Genomic DNA, 15535 nt, shown 5'->3' with positions numbered 1-15535 from the left:
ACTTCTCTTCCTCTCTCCTTCTCTCCCTTCCTTATCTTGCTCTCTCTCTGACTTCTCTTCCTCTCTCTGACTTCTCTTCCTCTCTCCTTCTGTCTCTGACTTCTCTTCCTTCTCTCTCTGACTTCTCTTCCTCCCTCCTTCTCTCTCTCCGACTTCTCTTCCTCTCTCTCTCTGACTTCTCTTCCTCGCTCCCTCCATCTCGCCTCATTCCGTCTACAATCTCTTTTTTTTCCAATGAACTTGCCCCCCTTCTCTTTTTCCCCGCCTCTCGACAGTCGAGAAGATATGAATTATTCACTTTGATGAACGGGACTGCAGAGTGTGCATGCCTGCTGTATTAGTGTACGCGTTTGCCTGCGAGTGCCACACATCCGTCAGCGTGTGTGTGTGTGTGTGTGTGCGCGTGTGTGTGTGTCTGTCAGCGTGTGTGTGTGTGTGTGTGTGTGCGTGTGTGTGTGTCTGTCAGCATGTGTGTGTGCGTGTGTGTGTGTGTGTCAGCGTGTGTGTGTGCGTGTGCGTGCGTGCGTGCGTGCGTGCGTGCGTGCGTGCGTGTGCGTGCGTGCGTGTGCGCGCGCGTGTGTGTGTGTGTGTGTGTGTGTGTGTGTGTGCGTGTGTGTGTGTGTGTGTGTGTGTGTGTGTGTCTGTCAGCATGTGTGTGTGTGTGTGCGTGTGTGTGTGTGTGTCAGCGTGTGTGTGCGCGCGCGTGTGTGTGTGTGTGTGTGTGTGTGTGTGGTTGCCCCTCACCTTATTGGTCAGCAGTGGCTTGATCTCAGTCAGCTGTACGTCCTGCAGCTCATCCATCTTGCTGTCTGGTCGCTGTAAGCCGCTCTGTGCAAAGAGGAGAGGGAGAAAAACACTCATTAAGACGATGCATTGTCAGTTAGTTAAAAAACACTCATTAAGACGATGCATTGTCAGTTAGTTAAAAAACACTCATTAAGATGACGCATTGTCAGTTAAAAAACACTCATTAAAACGAAGTTGTCAGTTGGTGAGGCGAACAAAACAGCTCAGTGCTGCATAGTGAACTCCTTTTGTTGTTCACCGTCAGCACAAATGTACACTCCTACTAATGACGGGAAAGATGAAAATGTAAAAGCAAGTATTTTTTTTCTTTGCATCGCTCATTCGGGAAACGAGGTGGTGGGTGGATTCATGTTGAACTCGTGTTTAAAGTCGAGATTACGGTAAATGGAAAATGCCCTTTTAACCCTTTTAGATTGCATCAACGGTCATATCTTGCAGCTATTTAATAACATATGAAAACAATCTTTGTATTCTTATATCAAAATTCAATAATTTGTTGTTCCTGTAAAACAAAATACAGGAACAAAGTAAGCATTAATCAACCGATTTCAACCAATAACATCATGACATCCACCCATCAATCAATCTTCAACTTTTAGCATCACGATTCATTAGTTAGCTAGCTAGCAGGGAGATGCACACTCCTGGTCTGCATTTACAGGGTATATGCAGGAATCCTGAAGTTATATTTAATACCTTTTATGACATTTTAATGACCTTTTCAATATACAGTACTAGGCATCTCGCGTGCTACGCGCAGTCGCCCACTCGTTTCCTAGCTGAGCTGGCTGCTTCTCAGGGATGCTGGATCACCTGTCCTGGAGCTGGCAACATACAGCTGTCCATGGCTGAAGATGGGGGGTCTGAAACCAGACTCCCACTTCTTTCAGTGTCTGCCCCTGGACTTGATTTTGCTCTTATGACATCACTGATGACATTATCAGTGGGAGTCTTATCTTAAGACATCACCGATGATGTCACAACTGCTTTCATGACATCACTGATGGCACCATAACCTCTTATGACATCACTGATGATGTCACAATGCCTCTGACATCACTGATGACGGACTTTGTGTGTGTGCAAGTTAATTTATGACATCACTGATGATGTCATCAGTGGGACAGACAGACAGACAAACAGAGCCCTAGCTCCCTTTTATTTATTTTAAGACCTCAATGCCACTTTCTTTATCAGCGATAAGGTGTAAATCACAAGTTTCATCGGGATACGAATACGATATTATATAGATTCTTTGGACAATGATACGATATACTGATATCACAAAGTCTGTCACGACATGATTTTGATTCAATTTAGGGGTCTGCGATCGATAGGAGATGATGTGTATGCCCAATTTAACACAATCAGCTACACAATTTAATACCTCATCAAATGGCGATGATTTAATAACTTTTCATTTGCAAGACCGGAAAAATACGTCACAAAGTTAGACACTCTGAAAACGCTGTCTCATCGTGACTTTAAGAGCAAGTTCAGGTCGGGCGCGGGTCATACTGGCAACACGTCATACTGAGCGATCCATTAGTATGAGCCTGCAGGGGGCAGCAGCTAGTGGTGTGACCCCAACTCTGCCAGCTCCTCCCTCGGGCCTCTGCTCTCTCTCTCTCTCTTCCTCCCTCTCTGTCTGTCTCTCTCTCTCTCTCTCTCTCTCTCCCTCTCTCCGTCTGTCTCTCTCTCTCTTTCTATCTCCCTAGCTCTCCCTCCCTCTCTCTGTCTCTCTCTCCCTCTCTTCCTCGCTCTCCCTCTCTCTGTCTCTCTCTCTCTCTCTCTCTCTCTCCCTCCCTCTCTCTTTCTCTCTCTCTCTAGTCACACACAGGATGGCACACTGTGGGATACGCATGTGATGATGCAGGAGCCAGCTGGGGGATGGGGGGGTGGGGGGGGGGGGGGGGGGGGGGGGGGGGGGGGGGGGGCGAAGGGCAGTTTCTCTATCGGTTCTCAGAGAAAGGTCACCCTCCCAGTCCACCCACCCACCGTCACACACACACGGTGGGGGGGGGGGGGGGGCGAAGGGCAGTTTCTCTATCGGTTCTCAGAGAAAGGTCACCCTCCCAGTCCACCCACCCACCGTCACACACACACACCCCCACACACACACACACACACACACACATTACACACACACACACAGGGGGACGGGCACTGATGCCACCATCATTTGTTTTCCCCTTGAAGCCAGCCGTTTGTCCCTGCAAATAATTACTGAGCAAGAACACAGACACACCCCCCCCCCCCCCCCCCCCCCTCCCTCTTGCACTGTACCTCAGCAGCCCTGGCAGCCGGTACAAGGTGAGGACAGGAAGTAGTGTTGAGTTTCCTGGCTGTGCTCATGTTGCACAGAGCAGCAGATGGAGCCTCAGCTCTCTCTGCCTCTTTTAGGTCAGGTAGACAGACAGGTAGAGTCACATCAGCCCCCCCCCCCCCCCCCCCCCCATACAGTGAAACCACACCCACAAGAACGGATGGGCATGCAGCCGAGAGAAATCCGCCAGCGATAAGGTCAGATTCTATTGGGCCGAAGACCAGCCAATTGGAGCCGACGACTACAATCACTTCCTGAGTCAGAGAGCCCGCCCACCCCCCCGGGGAACGACCTTGAGCTGCTGGTGTCGGATAACCTTCAGGGTTGGGTAGCCCTGGGTTTAGTTAGCAGTCCAACAAAATTCAAGTAGGTTTTGAACATTATATGACCTATTTTTTGAAATTTGGTTGCATTTTGTTGTTGTTGTTCAGCACCAGTTAGTAACATGAATGAGCATAATCCCAACATTTCTTTGATTTAGCAGTGAAACAACCACAGGTGGTGCCAGCGGTGATGATGACATCAAGACAGGTCTGAGTCAGCAGGAATCTCCTCCTCCCATAGAGACACTGCATGAAATAGGCCACGCCCATCACGGGGGAAAGCTCTCCGTTCACTCCCACACACCAGCGTCATTTTCCTTGAATTAAACATAGTTTTAAAAGCTGTTGTGTGGTGGGGCTGCGCAAGAATGTAAAAAATCGTAAAAAAAAAATGTTGTACTCCCGAGCAAAACAAAGAAGCCATTGAGAATTGGCGAGAAGAAAAATGTGGATCCAGCTGTCAGTGAAGTAAGTTGGAGTGTTCATCATGGTCCGTAATGTATACGATCTTTGTGTGCAACACACAACCATGCACGCGACATAGGAGAACGCCAGGATTGGGGGCGTGGTTTCTGAATGATGACGCGCTCCGCAGTGTCTCTATGGCCATGCCTGAGGCCTGGACACACGGCTTGCCTGTGTGTGGATGTGTGAATGAATGAACAGTGGTCAGAGGTCAGAGGTCACCCTGCACCCGCCCCGCCCTGGGAACAGAGACAGACTTGCACCTCGCTGGGAAACAGAACCCACGGAAGGAAGATGGGCACAAGCAGAGCACAATGCTCAGATTACATAAAACAATATAGGCACATCCAGCGGCGGAAGTACTTAGCCTGTGTTAGCCATCGGCGCTGCGCCGCAGAGTGAAAATATGCTCAGAGAAATCCCTGCTGACAAATCCGGCTCAAGCGGGGTGAACTAAATGATATTTAGACAAGCCAACAAGGGGGGGGGGGGAGAAAAACAAATGCCCTGCATGCTTGAGCAGATTGAGCTTATTGGCCGGTTCAAAGCCAACACTTCCTCAGGCTGTCACAGGAAGTGGGATGGAGGCAAAGGCCGCTGTAATTGGAGCTGGCTAATCGAGGTGTTAAGGGAGAGGAGAGGGGGGGGGTCAGGGAAACTTAGCCGGCCGGCCGGCCCAACTTGATAGACTGACTGGGTGTTTTTCACAGACCAACCCGCACTGACCCCTTACTGGGTTACCTGGGAAAATAAACAACCTCCCCCCCCCCCACGCGCCTTTGGTTTCAGCCTGAAACGAAGACAAGCGCATCGCTGAGGCTCTCGCATATCTTCCTGGAAGAACAGCAGATCCCATTTACCAACACCCAGAGAGCCGTGTATATAGAAGAGTCGCGACATCTCCATTCACTCCAATGGACCAGTTTTTTTCACTCTCAAGAGTTCCAGGAAGTAAGGTCCCCTGGATTAAGCAGCACTGTCGAGTTGCAGTTTGTGTTGTACTTTGAAAGTTTTTTTTTTTTTTATCAAATTGTACATTATCAGCTTTATTTTAGCATTCAAAAGTAGCCAGAGACCCTTTCCTGGCTGTTCATTGGCTAATGAGTCACGCATTTTGGTCCTCCGCTGACGCCACTCTCTCTCTCTAGAGGACACTAGCAACACCCACCATTCCCACCCACCACCACCACCACCCCCACCCCCATTTCCTTACCCACTCCATCCCCGCTCTCCCGTTCAGCATGCACGGCTGTTGCCATAGAGACAAAGCCAGTTGCCAGTGTTTATTCTAAGCTAGGCTAGCCCCGAGGGAGGACTGATCTGACGTGAGCGAAGGAGACAAGAGGAACAGAGAGAGCCGGTAGAAACGCGAGGAGCACAATCAAGAAGGTGAAGTTCAAAACATCTTGCTTTGAACCGGGATTACCCAGTACCAACAGTCCCCCGGTGGTGATAAATGAGTCGTGCTGCTGCTGACGCGGACTCCATCCGCGGAGCTTAGCGCTAGGAGAATCGGGAATGGCAGTGAGTCCCACGTGACAGAAGGGGAGAATCTATTTGCAATCTGTGTGCCTTGTGAAGTTTGTCCCACATTCATAGCATATCATTCATTAAGATGGATGAGGGTAGGGGGGGTGGAGGGAATGACTCCCCTCTGGCCATCATCATATCTAGGAGAACAGGGGCTGCCTGGTGTGGCGGGGATTGTTCTTACAAATGGCCTCGTTGAAAAAACAACCATCAGAAAGCGTTTTACTGGGCCTCCACCACTTACGGAACGAATAACACACGAATGACACTCGACACTTGACTTCCCGCATCCGTTTCGTCTTCGGGCCAATTTCCCGCGCACGGCGTGCGGCTGCCGGCACGGCAGCACCTCGTCTCCGCGGCTAACCGCCACGCCACGCGGCGGCACACTACATTAGAGCGGGCGAGGGGGGCGATTGTGCTGGACAAGCGACAGCGGGGGGAGAAAATGGTGTCAGAGGAAAGCCGCGGGGGGCCCTCCTCCTCCAGTCTCCGCACGGTGTCAGCGCTGTGACTCCAGGCCGGCCTCCGACTCTGACACAGTGTCACACCGCCGGAGGAAATTGCGAAGAAAGGTCGACATCCTGTGTCCGATTAATAAGTGGATAAAGTCCGTCAGCTATTCCCACTTCCCTCCCCTCCTCCCTCCTAATGCAGGACACACATCTGCCTGTGAGAGGAGAGAGAGAGAGAGAGAGAGGGAGAGAGAGAGAGAGAGAGAGAGAGAGAGGGGGAGAGAGGGAGAGAGAGAGAGAGAGAGACGACGCTGCGTTCGAGCTGCACGCACGTGAACACACGGTGTCTCTGTTAACAATAAAGGGAGTCCTGTAGGCGCCATGTCAGCAGCAGCCGACACTGAATGACTGATCGATAAAGACATCCCCCCGTCCTCCCCCTCCCTCTCTCCCCCCCCCCCCCCCCCCCTCCCTCCCTCTCTCTCTCTCTCAGTCTATCTATCTCCATCTCACCTTGGGCAGTCAGGGAGTCTGGGAAGGCACCATGATGGACGACCGTGCTGTGGTGCTGCTGTGCTGCTGCTGACCCCTCCTCTCTAAGCCCCCTTTCCATCAGTCCTCCTCAGTCTCCTCCTTTTCACCATGGCAACCGACTTCGACGTCCTCGTCAGCGCCGTCACGACGGCCCCCCCGTGCTTTGACTCTGACCACGGGTTGACCCCCGTTCTGAATGTCACCGTGATGACCTTACATTAACCTGCGTCCGGGGGGTCTCTATGGCGACACTGACTCAGCCTGTCCAGCACATTGCCATCATGGCCATCTGACATCAACCTATTATCTTTCATTGGCGGTGATGATCGAGCTCTGTGTCACTGTGGAAGAGAAGGTTTTTTTTTTCATATGTTCTCCATGTAGGTCAGAAGGTTTCTGGCTGGATGCATAGCTCGGTTCTTCTCAGGTAGCACAAACAAACATTTTTTGCTAAATGAGCCACCCGGCAGCACGCTTCACATTTGGGGCAGAAAGCTTTCAAATGAAATATCAGCATCAGCTCAATATGATTTCTGCTGATATGACAGGCAGGCCCCATTTCGTCCAAAGCCTGTTTAACTCAGAGTTTCAAAAGGAAAAGTCGCCAGCCTTCGCCAGGGTTTTTGATCATTTTCACTCATCTTCCAAGACCCACAGAATATTTTCTTCTATGACTACTATATGTAAACACTGAAAATCGCAAAACAAAGAAGACATTCCATAAAAAAAAACTTTTGATTCTACCTTAATTCGTTCTTTAGTTATCGACATTTGAATGTAGGTAGTGTTAACCGAAAACGTCTGTCTGTCCCCAAAAAGCGGAGAAAAAAGCAGTTTTGTAAATGATAAGTCATGTTCACGGGTCCTAAACTGAATCCAATGTCTCTCATGGTGGATACTGGTGTTACACTCAACTATGCAGCCCAGATGATTTGGTTCGCCTTTCCGGCCAAACAGCCCTGTGGTCAGGGCTCACAGGTGCAAGAGAGAGATTCAGCCTGCTCTCAGGAGAGGGGACACCGCTCTCAGGAGAGGGGACACGCTCTCAGGAGAGGGGACACGCTCTCAGGAGAGGGGACACCGCTCTCAGGAGAGGGGACATGGGCTCTCAGGAGAGGGGACACGCTCTCAGGAGAGGGGACATGCTCTCAGGAGAGGGGACACAGGCTCTCAGGAGAGGGGACACGCTCTCAGGAGAGGGGACACGCTCTCAGGAGAGGGGACACCGCTCTCAGGAGAGGGGACACGCTCTCAGGAGAGGGGACACGCTCTCAGGAGAGGGGACACGCTCTCAGGAGAGGGGACATGCTCTCAGGAGAGGGGACACTGCTCTCAGGAGAGGGGACACGCTCTCAGGAGAGGGGACACGCTCTCAGGAGAGGGGACACAGGCTCTCAGGAGAGGGGACACCGCTCTCAGGAGAGGGGACACCGCTCTCAGGAGAGGGGACACGCTCTCAGGAGAGGGGACACACTCTCAGGAGAGGGGACACCGCTCTCAGGAGAGGGGACACACTCTCAGGAGAGGGGACACAGGCTCTCAGGAGAGGGGACACCGCTCTCAGGAGAGGGGACACAGGCTCTCAGGAGAGGGGACACGCTCTCAGGAGAGGGGACACCGCTCTCAGGAGAGGGGACACAGGCTCTCAGGAGAGGGGACACGCTCTCAGGAGAGGGGACACCGCTCTCAGGAGAGGGGACACCGCTCTCAGGAGACGGGGACACGGGCTCTCAGGAGAGGGGACACCGCTCTCAGGAGAGGGGACACCGCTCTCAGGAGAGGGGACACGGGCTCTCAGGAGAGGGGACACGGGCTCTCAGGAGAGGGGACACGGGCTCTCAGGAGAGGGGACACGGGCTCTCAGGAGAGGGGACACGGGCTCTCAGGAGAGGGGACACGGGCGACTCGTTGTCCGTGTCTGGAGGTCAGGAGCAAATCTACATGTCTGAAATGTACACGGTGTGAGAGTTTAGGAACTGGATTACTAAACTACCTGAGGACAGGTGACTTGTGTACGTTTGTCAGCGCCTGGCGAAAAAAAAATCCTTCAGGTTTGATTGACAGGCTTTGATTGTCATGGAGTCCGTGCCTCGGTCAAAGCAGTAAGCCTGGAGCGGTTTTATGGAGCTTTTCTGACGGGAGATAGTTCCTTTTCTCTGCTTCCTGGTTTTTGGTGGACAATAACGGTCGCTTATCGTGCATCAGAACGATCCATCTTTAGCATAAAACTGCGTGTTGCTGACGATCTAAATTGGATTATTTGACCATGAATGATGAAATAAGCTGTGGTGGCTTTAACCTTACCAGGTAGACGGTCATGTGACTCAGGGCTGTCACACACGCAAAGTCACGACATCACTCAGGCTCATCACCGTGGGAACGGGGGGGCGGAGTCACGACATCACTCAGGCTCATCACCGTGGGAACGGGGGGGCGGAGTATGATGGTGTCTGATGATGGTGTCTGCCTGTCTGCTTCCACGGTGGCACAAATGATTTTAATGACAGAAGAGCAAAGAGCGAGTCCCTTCTCGGTCGGCGGGGCGCGGCTCTTCAGTTAGCACTCAGCCAGCCATCAAAAAGACAACAGAAATAGGCCAGGACAAATTCCAGCGACACCACCCTCCTCCTGCCAACCATTCAGAGTTTCAGACAGCCTCTAAAACCTCCATGTCTGCCCCTCTTTTTGTGTGTGCGAGTCTGTCAGGGCCTAGCTACGGCCCAGTGGAAACGACTTATTTCTGGGCAGCTACCTATGACGCATTACCCCCCCAGCCTGGCTGGAAGACTTTTCCATCCAGGGATCCATCGCTGGAAATGTCTCCCGTCCTCCACCCGTCCCCACCAGGCTGAGGCAGTGTTTACAGTCCCCTCCACCCGTCCCCACCAGGCCCAGGCAGTGTTTACAGTCCCAGAGGCGGCGTAGAGACGCTAATCCGCAGTGGAGTTAACGACTCGGGGTTAAGGGACTGTGACGAGGCTCAGTTCCAGATTATTACCCCCTAACCCCGGACCGTTTGGTATGAGAATTAGAACAGAAACAAATCCCTTCAATTTGGCATTTTCTAACCAATAACATCCCCGTGAGGGAAAACTTTGAGACCCCAGGATCTGATCTGAAGCCTCCTCTTTGCTTCTCCATCAGGAGTCAGCAAACACAGTATAATGTACCATACTGTACATGCACACAGCCAGCCAGCCAGCCAGCCAGCCAGAGAGCCAGAGAGCCAGCCAGCCAGCCAGCCAGCCAGCCAGCCAGCCACACACACACACACAGCTCCCCGTGCTCCAGTCTGCTTAATTAAAAAGGCAGACGTGCTCTCCTGGGGCTCGATCACCCTCCTTAGCGCTCTCACACCGTCCTCCTGATACCACGAGACAGATGGTATTTCTCTTTCTTTTGAAAATATAAAGATAACCGCCCACTTTGACGAGACTGAGACACCCCTCTGAGGTCTTCTTCTCTGCTGATTTTATCCCAATGGATTCATCCACTATCCTACATCAAAGGATGGATGGACTAACTCCGCGCACGCCTGCCAAGATATCAATTCACAAATTGGATGTAAACATGCCACAGAGATGTGCACGACTCGAGGAGATGTAAATGACCGGCGAATATGAGAGAGAACGAAAATAACTTAAGCTATTACCTGGAAAGACAGCCCGAAATGAAATCGATGCCCCGAAACGCTGTAAATTAGTAGATTAGCAACTCAATCTGCCCGAGGGGCTATTTTAAGACTGCCGTTAATAAAAGGAACAACGCTAGTTCCAACTTCCTCCCAACGCCGAGTCGCAGAGTCTCGCTTTGAACGCTTCCAGGATGATGAAAGGTCTAATACGTGACGGCATGGACTCATCCTCTCCTTTATTGAAAGCCAAAGCAGGTCATCTCAGTCACTCTCACATCTAATATCGTGAGTCTCCTCCTAACAGCAATCGCTCAAAATGCAGGTGAAGAAAAAGGTGAGTCAGGTTGTGCTTAGACAGTACATGGATAATGACACACACAGACAGGACTGATGCTACGACCTCCTTGCTACCTGGCTACCTCCCTGTATCTCCTTTTGTACGACCTTCTCTTTTTAGCCTGACGGGAGCATCGATCACCTGAGCGTTTCTGTGCACGTGTGTCTGAGCAAACACACCTGAGCGTTTCTGTGCACGTGTGTCTGAGCAAACACACCTGAGCGTTTCTGTGCATGTGTGTCTGAGCAAACACACCTGAGCGTTTCTGTGCATGTGTGTCTGAGCAAACAGACAGTTCATCAACAGAGTTCCTCGCTGGCACGTAGCAGCCAGCCAGCCACTGCACTGATCTGTGTGCCAAAAGTGAAGCTCTGCTGTCCTTCCAGAACACCCCCACTGCACCCCTAAACACACGCACACACACACACACACACACACACACGCACGCACGCACACACACACACACACACACCCCTCCATCCAGCCCTAAACTCATTAAGGATTGGGAACAGCCCCAGTCCAGTCCCCCCCCCCCCCACACACACACACACACGGCTTAAAAACACAGTGTACTGCTGGAGCAGTGGGTTAGCTCCTTAGCTATGTTTGTGAAGCCGATGCGAAAGAAGAAGTCTGGTTACATGAAATGAATGGGAAAATATAGCATGAAGGTCATTTGGTAAATTATGGCCTCATTTCAAGTAAAATAGACGATAAAAAAAACTGTTTTGGACCGTGATTGACATTGTCACCTGTCCAATCAATGATCGCGCACCAATAGCAGGCACCGGTCTATGTGCTGGACACAGGCAGCCACCTCGCCACAAGAGACACACACCTGCACACACACACACCCCTCTTTTGCTGCAGGGTCAGTGAGCGCCAGACGCCTCTCCTCACTCTGAGGGCTTTTAAAGAATTGCACTACTTCCTTGTGGGGCCACTTTATCTGCTAATGGTCTTATGAGATTAAAAAACAGCATCTGGCCATATTGATTCATAACCTCATCATATCTATTGGCTTCATATCACCAGCAGACTCTGCTCCCCCCACCACCACCCCCACCCCACGCACGCACACACGCACACACACGCACGCACACGCACGCACACAACATCCGACTGGCTTCCTACAGGGCTACAGTCCGGATAATTATTTGTACTGGTTTCCAGCGGCATGCCAAATTTACTGCACTAATGATGAGAAGCCCGGGACCCAGGGCAATATTTCCCAGTCATGAAGTGATGTTCCAGACCAGTAAACTGGAAACTCAATTTATCCGTGACATCAGCGGAGGAGGTATAAGTACCAGTTATGCATTTTGCATGAGCGTGATATGTCAGGCAGGGACCTGCGTGTGTGTGTGAGGGGCAGATATGTATGCGAGTTCCATGCTCCTGCAGCCTGGCTACATAGCTGCTTCCATGCTCTGCAGCCTGGCTACATAGCTGCTTCCATGCTCCTGCAGCCTGGCTATATAGCTGCTTCCATGCTCCTGCAGCCTGGCTACAAAGCTGCTTCCATGCTCCTGCAGCCTGGCTACATAGCTGCTTCCATGCTCCTGCAGCCTGGCTACATATCTGCTTCCATGCTCCTGCAGCCTGGCTACATAGCTGCTTCCATGCTCCTGCAGCCTGGCTACATAGCTGCTTCCATGCTCCTGCAGCCTGGCTGCATAGCTGCTTCCATGCTCCTGCAGCCTGGCTGCATAGCTGCTTCCATGCTCCTGCAGCCTGGCTACATAGCTGCTTCCATGCTCCTGCAGCCTGGCTACATAGCTGCTTCCATGCTCCTGCAGCCTGGCTACATCGTAGCTGCTTCCATGCTCCTGAAGCCTGGCTACATAGCTGCTTCCATGCTCCTGCAGCCTGGCTACATAGCTGCTTCCATGCTCCTGCAGCCTGGCTACATAGCTGCTTCCATGCTCCTGCAGCCTGGCTACATAGCTGCTTCCATGCTCCTGCAGCCTGGCTAGCTGCTTCCATGCTCCTGCAGCCTAGCTACATCATAGCTGCTTCCATGCTCCTGCAGCCTGGCTACATTGTAGCTGCTTCCATGCTCCTGCAGCCTGGCTACATTGTAGCCCCTCACACAGCCAGCCGGCATCTATTTTAGTCGTCATGTATAAGTCATGAAGTGGCGCTAAGCTGCGTATCACTTTGACACAGTCTTTTGGGTAAATGTACAGTATGTGATTTGATTCTTAGAAGGGCTTGTGTCCTCTCTTCCCCTTCTCTCTCTCTCTCTCTCTTCCCCTTCTCTCTCTCTCTCTCTCTCGTCTAAGTCGAGAGGCAGAGAGATTGTTTTGGCCACGCCACATCTGATCTGGCCGCTTGACAACAGACACCGTTTCACAGCTCCTTGGGCTCAACATTACAGGGTGCAGCAAGCTGTGATATATTCATACTGTAGACATTACTAGACACACACAGATGAATGATGTGATTTCATCATTCTCTCTCATTCCAATAGCCCTGGAAGGCAAAGCCACAGCTGATGCCTCCAATGATGATGATGAATGGGGTAATAAGAGGATGAAACACAGACAGTGGGTTGCAACAGTGCTACATGACACACATCATCAATAAGTCAATAGGCACCGGCCTCGCACAAAGTAAGACGTGCAGGGAAAATAAGTTGGGGGGGAAAAATACGACCAACAAGGCAACAGATGAGTCTCGATCAATCTGTACTAGTGATGTATAAGCCGAGGCAGAGAGAGAGGTGTGAGCTTCTGTAGTGATGTATAAGCCGAGGCAGAGAGAGGTATGAGCCTCTGTAGTGATGTATAAGCCGAGGCAGAGAGAGGTGTGAGCCTCTGTAGTGATGTATAAGCCGAGGCAGAGAGAGGTGTGAGCCTCTGTAGTGATGTATAAGCCGAGGCAGAGAGAGAGGTGTGAGCCTCTGTAGTGATGTATAAGCCGAGGCAGAGAGGTATGAGCCTCTGTAGTGATGTATAAGCCGAGGCAGAGAGAGAGGTATGAGCCTCTGTAGTGATGTATAAGCCGAGGCAGAGAGAGAGGTATGAGTCTCTGTAGTGATGTATAAGCCGAGGCAGAGAGAGAGGTGCGAGCCTCTGTAGTGATGTATAAGCCGAGGCAGAGAGAGGTATGAACCTCTGTAGTGATGTATAAGCCGAGGCAGAGAGAGAGGTATGAGTCTCTGTAGTGATGTATAAGCCGAGGCATAGAGAGGTATGAACCTCTGTAGTGATGTATAAGCCGAGGCAGAGAGAGGTATGAGTCTCTGTAGTGATGTATAAGCCGAGGCAGAGAGAGGTATGAACCTCTGTAGTGATGTATAAGCCGAGGCAGAGAGAGGTATGAGCCTCTGTAGTGATGTATAAGCCGAGGCAGAGAGAGAGGTATGAGTCTCTGTAGTGATGTATAAGCAGAGGCAGAGAGGTATGAGCCTCTGTAGTGATGTATAAGCCGAGGCATAGAGAGGTATGAACCTCTGTAGTGATGTATAAGCCGAGGCAGAGAGAGAGGTGTGAGCCTCTGTAGTGATGTATAAGCCGAGGCAGAGAGAGGTGTGTGAACCTCTGTAGTGATGTATAAGCCGAGGCAGAGAGAGAGGTGTGAGCCTCTGTAGTGATGTATAAGCCGAGGCAGAGAGAGGTGTGTGAACCTCTGTAGTGATGTATAAGCCGAGGCAGAGAGAGAGGTATGAGCCTCTGTAGTGATGTATAAGCCGAGGCAGAGAGAGGTATGAGCCTCTGTAGTGATGTATAAGCCGAGGCAGAGAGAGAGGTGTGAGCCTCTGTAGTGATGTATAAGCCGAGGCAGAGAGAGGTGTGTGAACCTCTGTAGTGATGTATAAGCCGAGGCAGAGAGAGGTATGAGCCTCTGTAGTGATGTATAAGCCGAGGCAGAGAGAGAGGTATGAACCTCTGTAGTGATGTATAAGCCGAGGCAGAGAGAGGTGTGAACCTCTGTAGTGATGTATAAGCCGAGGCAGAGAGAGGTGTGAATCTCTGTAGTGATGTATAAGCCGAGGCAGAGAGAGGTGTGAATCTCTCTAGTGATGTATAAGCCGAGGCAGAGAGAGAGGTATAAGCCTCTGTAGTGATGTATAAGCCGAGGCAGAGAGAGGTGTGAACCTCTGTAGTGATGTATAAGCCGAGGCAGAGAGAGGTGTGAACCTCTGTAGTGATGTATAAGCAGAGGCAGAGAGAGGTGTGTGAACCTCTGTAGTGATGTATAAGCTGAGGCAGAGAGAGGTGTGTGAACCTCTGTAGTGATGTATAAGCCGAGGCAGAGAGAGGTGTGAACCTCTGTAGTGATGTATAAGCCGAGGCAGAGAGAGGTGTGAATCTCTGTAGTGATGTATAAGCCGAGGCAGAGAGAGGTGTGAACCTCTGTAGTGATGTATAAGCCGAGGCAGAGAGAGAGGTATGAGCCTCTGTAGTGATGTATAAGCAGAGGCAGAGAGAGGTGTGAACCTCTGTAGTGATGTATAAGCAGAGGCAGAGAGAGGTGTGAACCTCTGTAGTGATGTATAAGCCGAGGCAGAGAGAGGTGTGAACCTCTGTAGTGATGTATAAGCCGAGGCAGAGAGAGGTGTGAGCCTCTGTAGTGATGTATAAGCCGAGGCAGAGAGAGGTGTGTGAACCTCTGTAGTGATGTATAAGCCGAGGCAGAGAGAGGTGTGAACCTCTGTAGTGATGTATAAGCCGAGGCAGAGAGAGGTGTGAGCCTCTGTAGTGATGTATAAGCCGAGGCAGAGAGAGGTGTGTGAACCTCTGTAGTGATGTATAAGCCGAGGCAGAGAGAGGTGTGAACCTCTGTAGTGATGTATAAGCCGAGGCAGAGAGAGAGGTGTGAGCCTCTGTAGTGATGTATAAGCCGAGGCAGAGAGAGGTGTGAACATCTGTAGTGATGTATAAGCCGAGGCAGAGAGAGAGGTGCGAGCCTCTGTAGTGATGTATAAGCCGAGGCAGAGAGAGGTATGAACCTCTGTAGTGATGTATAAGCCGAGGCAGAGAGAGAGGTGTGAACCTCTGTAGTGATGTATAAGCCGAGGCATAGAGAGAGGTGTGAGCCTCTGTAGTGATGTATAAGCCGAGGCATAGAGAGAGGTGTGAGCCTCTGTAGTGATGTATAAGCCGAGGCATAGAGAGA

The 15535-nt window shown here is 51.2% G+C and overlaps 1 protein-coding gene across 1 annotated transcript in view; it reads right to left on the bottom strand.

The window, feature by feature from the left end:
• ndrg3a (ndrg family member 3a) overlaps window positions 1-15535 on the bottom strand; it is a 59170-nt gene that overhangs the window by 32980 nt on the left and 10655 nt on the right. Inside the window, exon 2 of the mRNA XM_083660884.1 lies at window positions 745-828. Coding sequence (XP_083517010.1) covers window positions 745-801 — 57 coding nt within the window. The 5' untranslated portion in view covers window positions 802-828. The remainder of the gene's footprint in view (window positions 1-744; window positions 829-15535) is intronic.

Source organism: Poromitra crassiceps, assembly GCF_964638095.1.
Source record: "Poromitra crassiceps genome assembly, chromosome: 25".
NCBI lineage: Eukaryota > Metazoa > Chordata > Actinopteri > Beryciformes > Melamphaidae > Poromitra > Poromitra crassiceps.
This window is presented reverse-complemented; position numbering and strand designations above follow the sequence as displayed.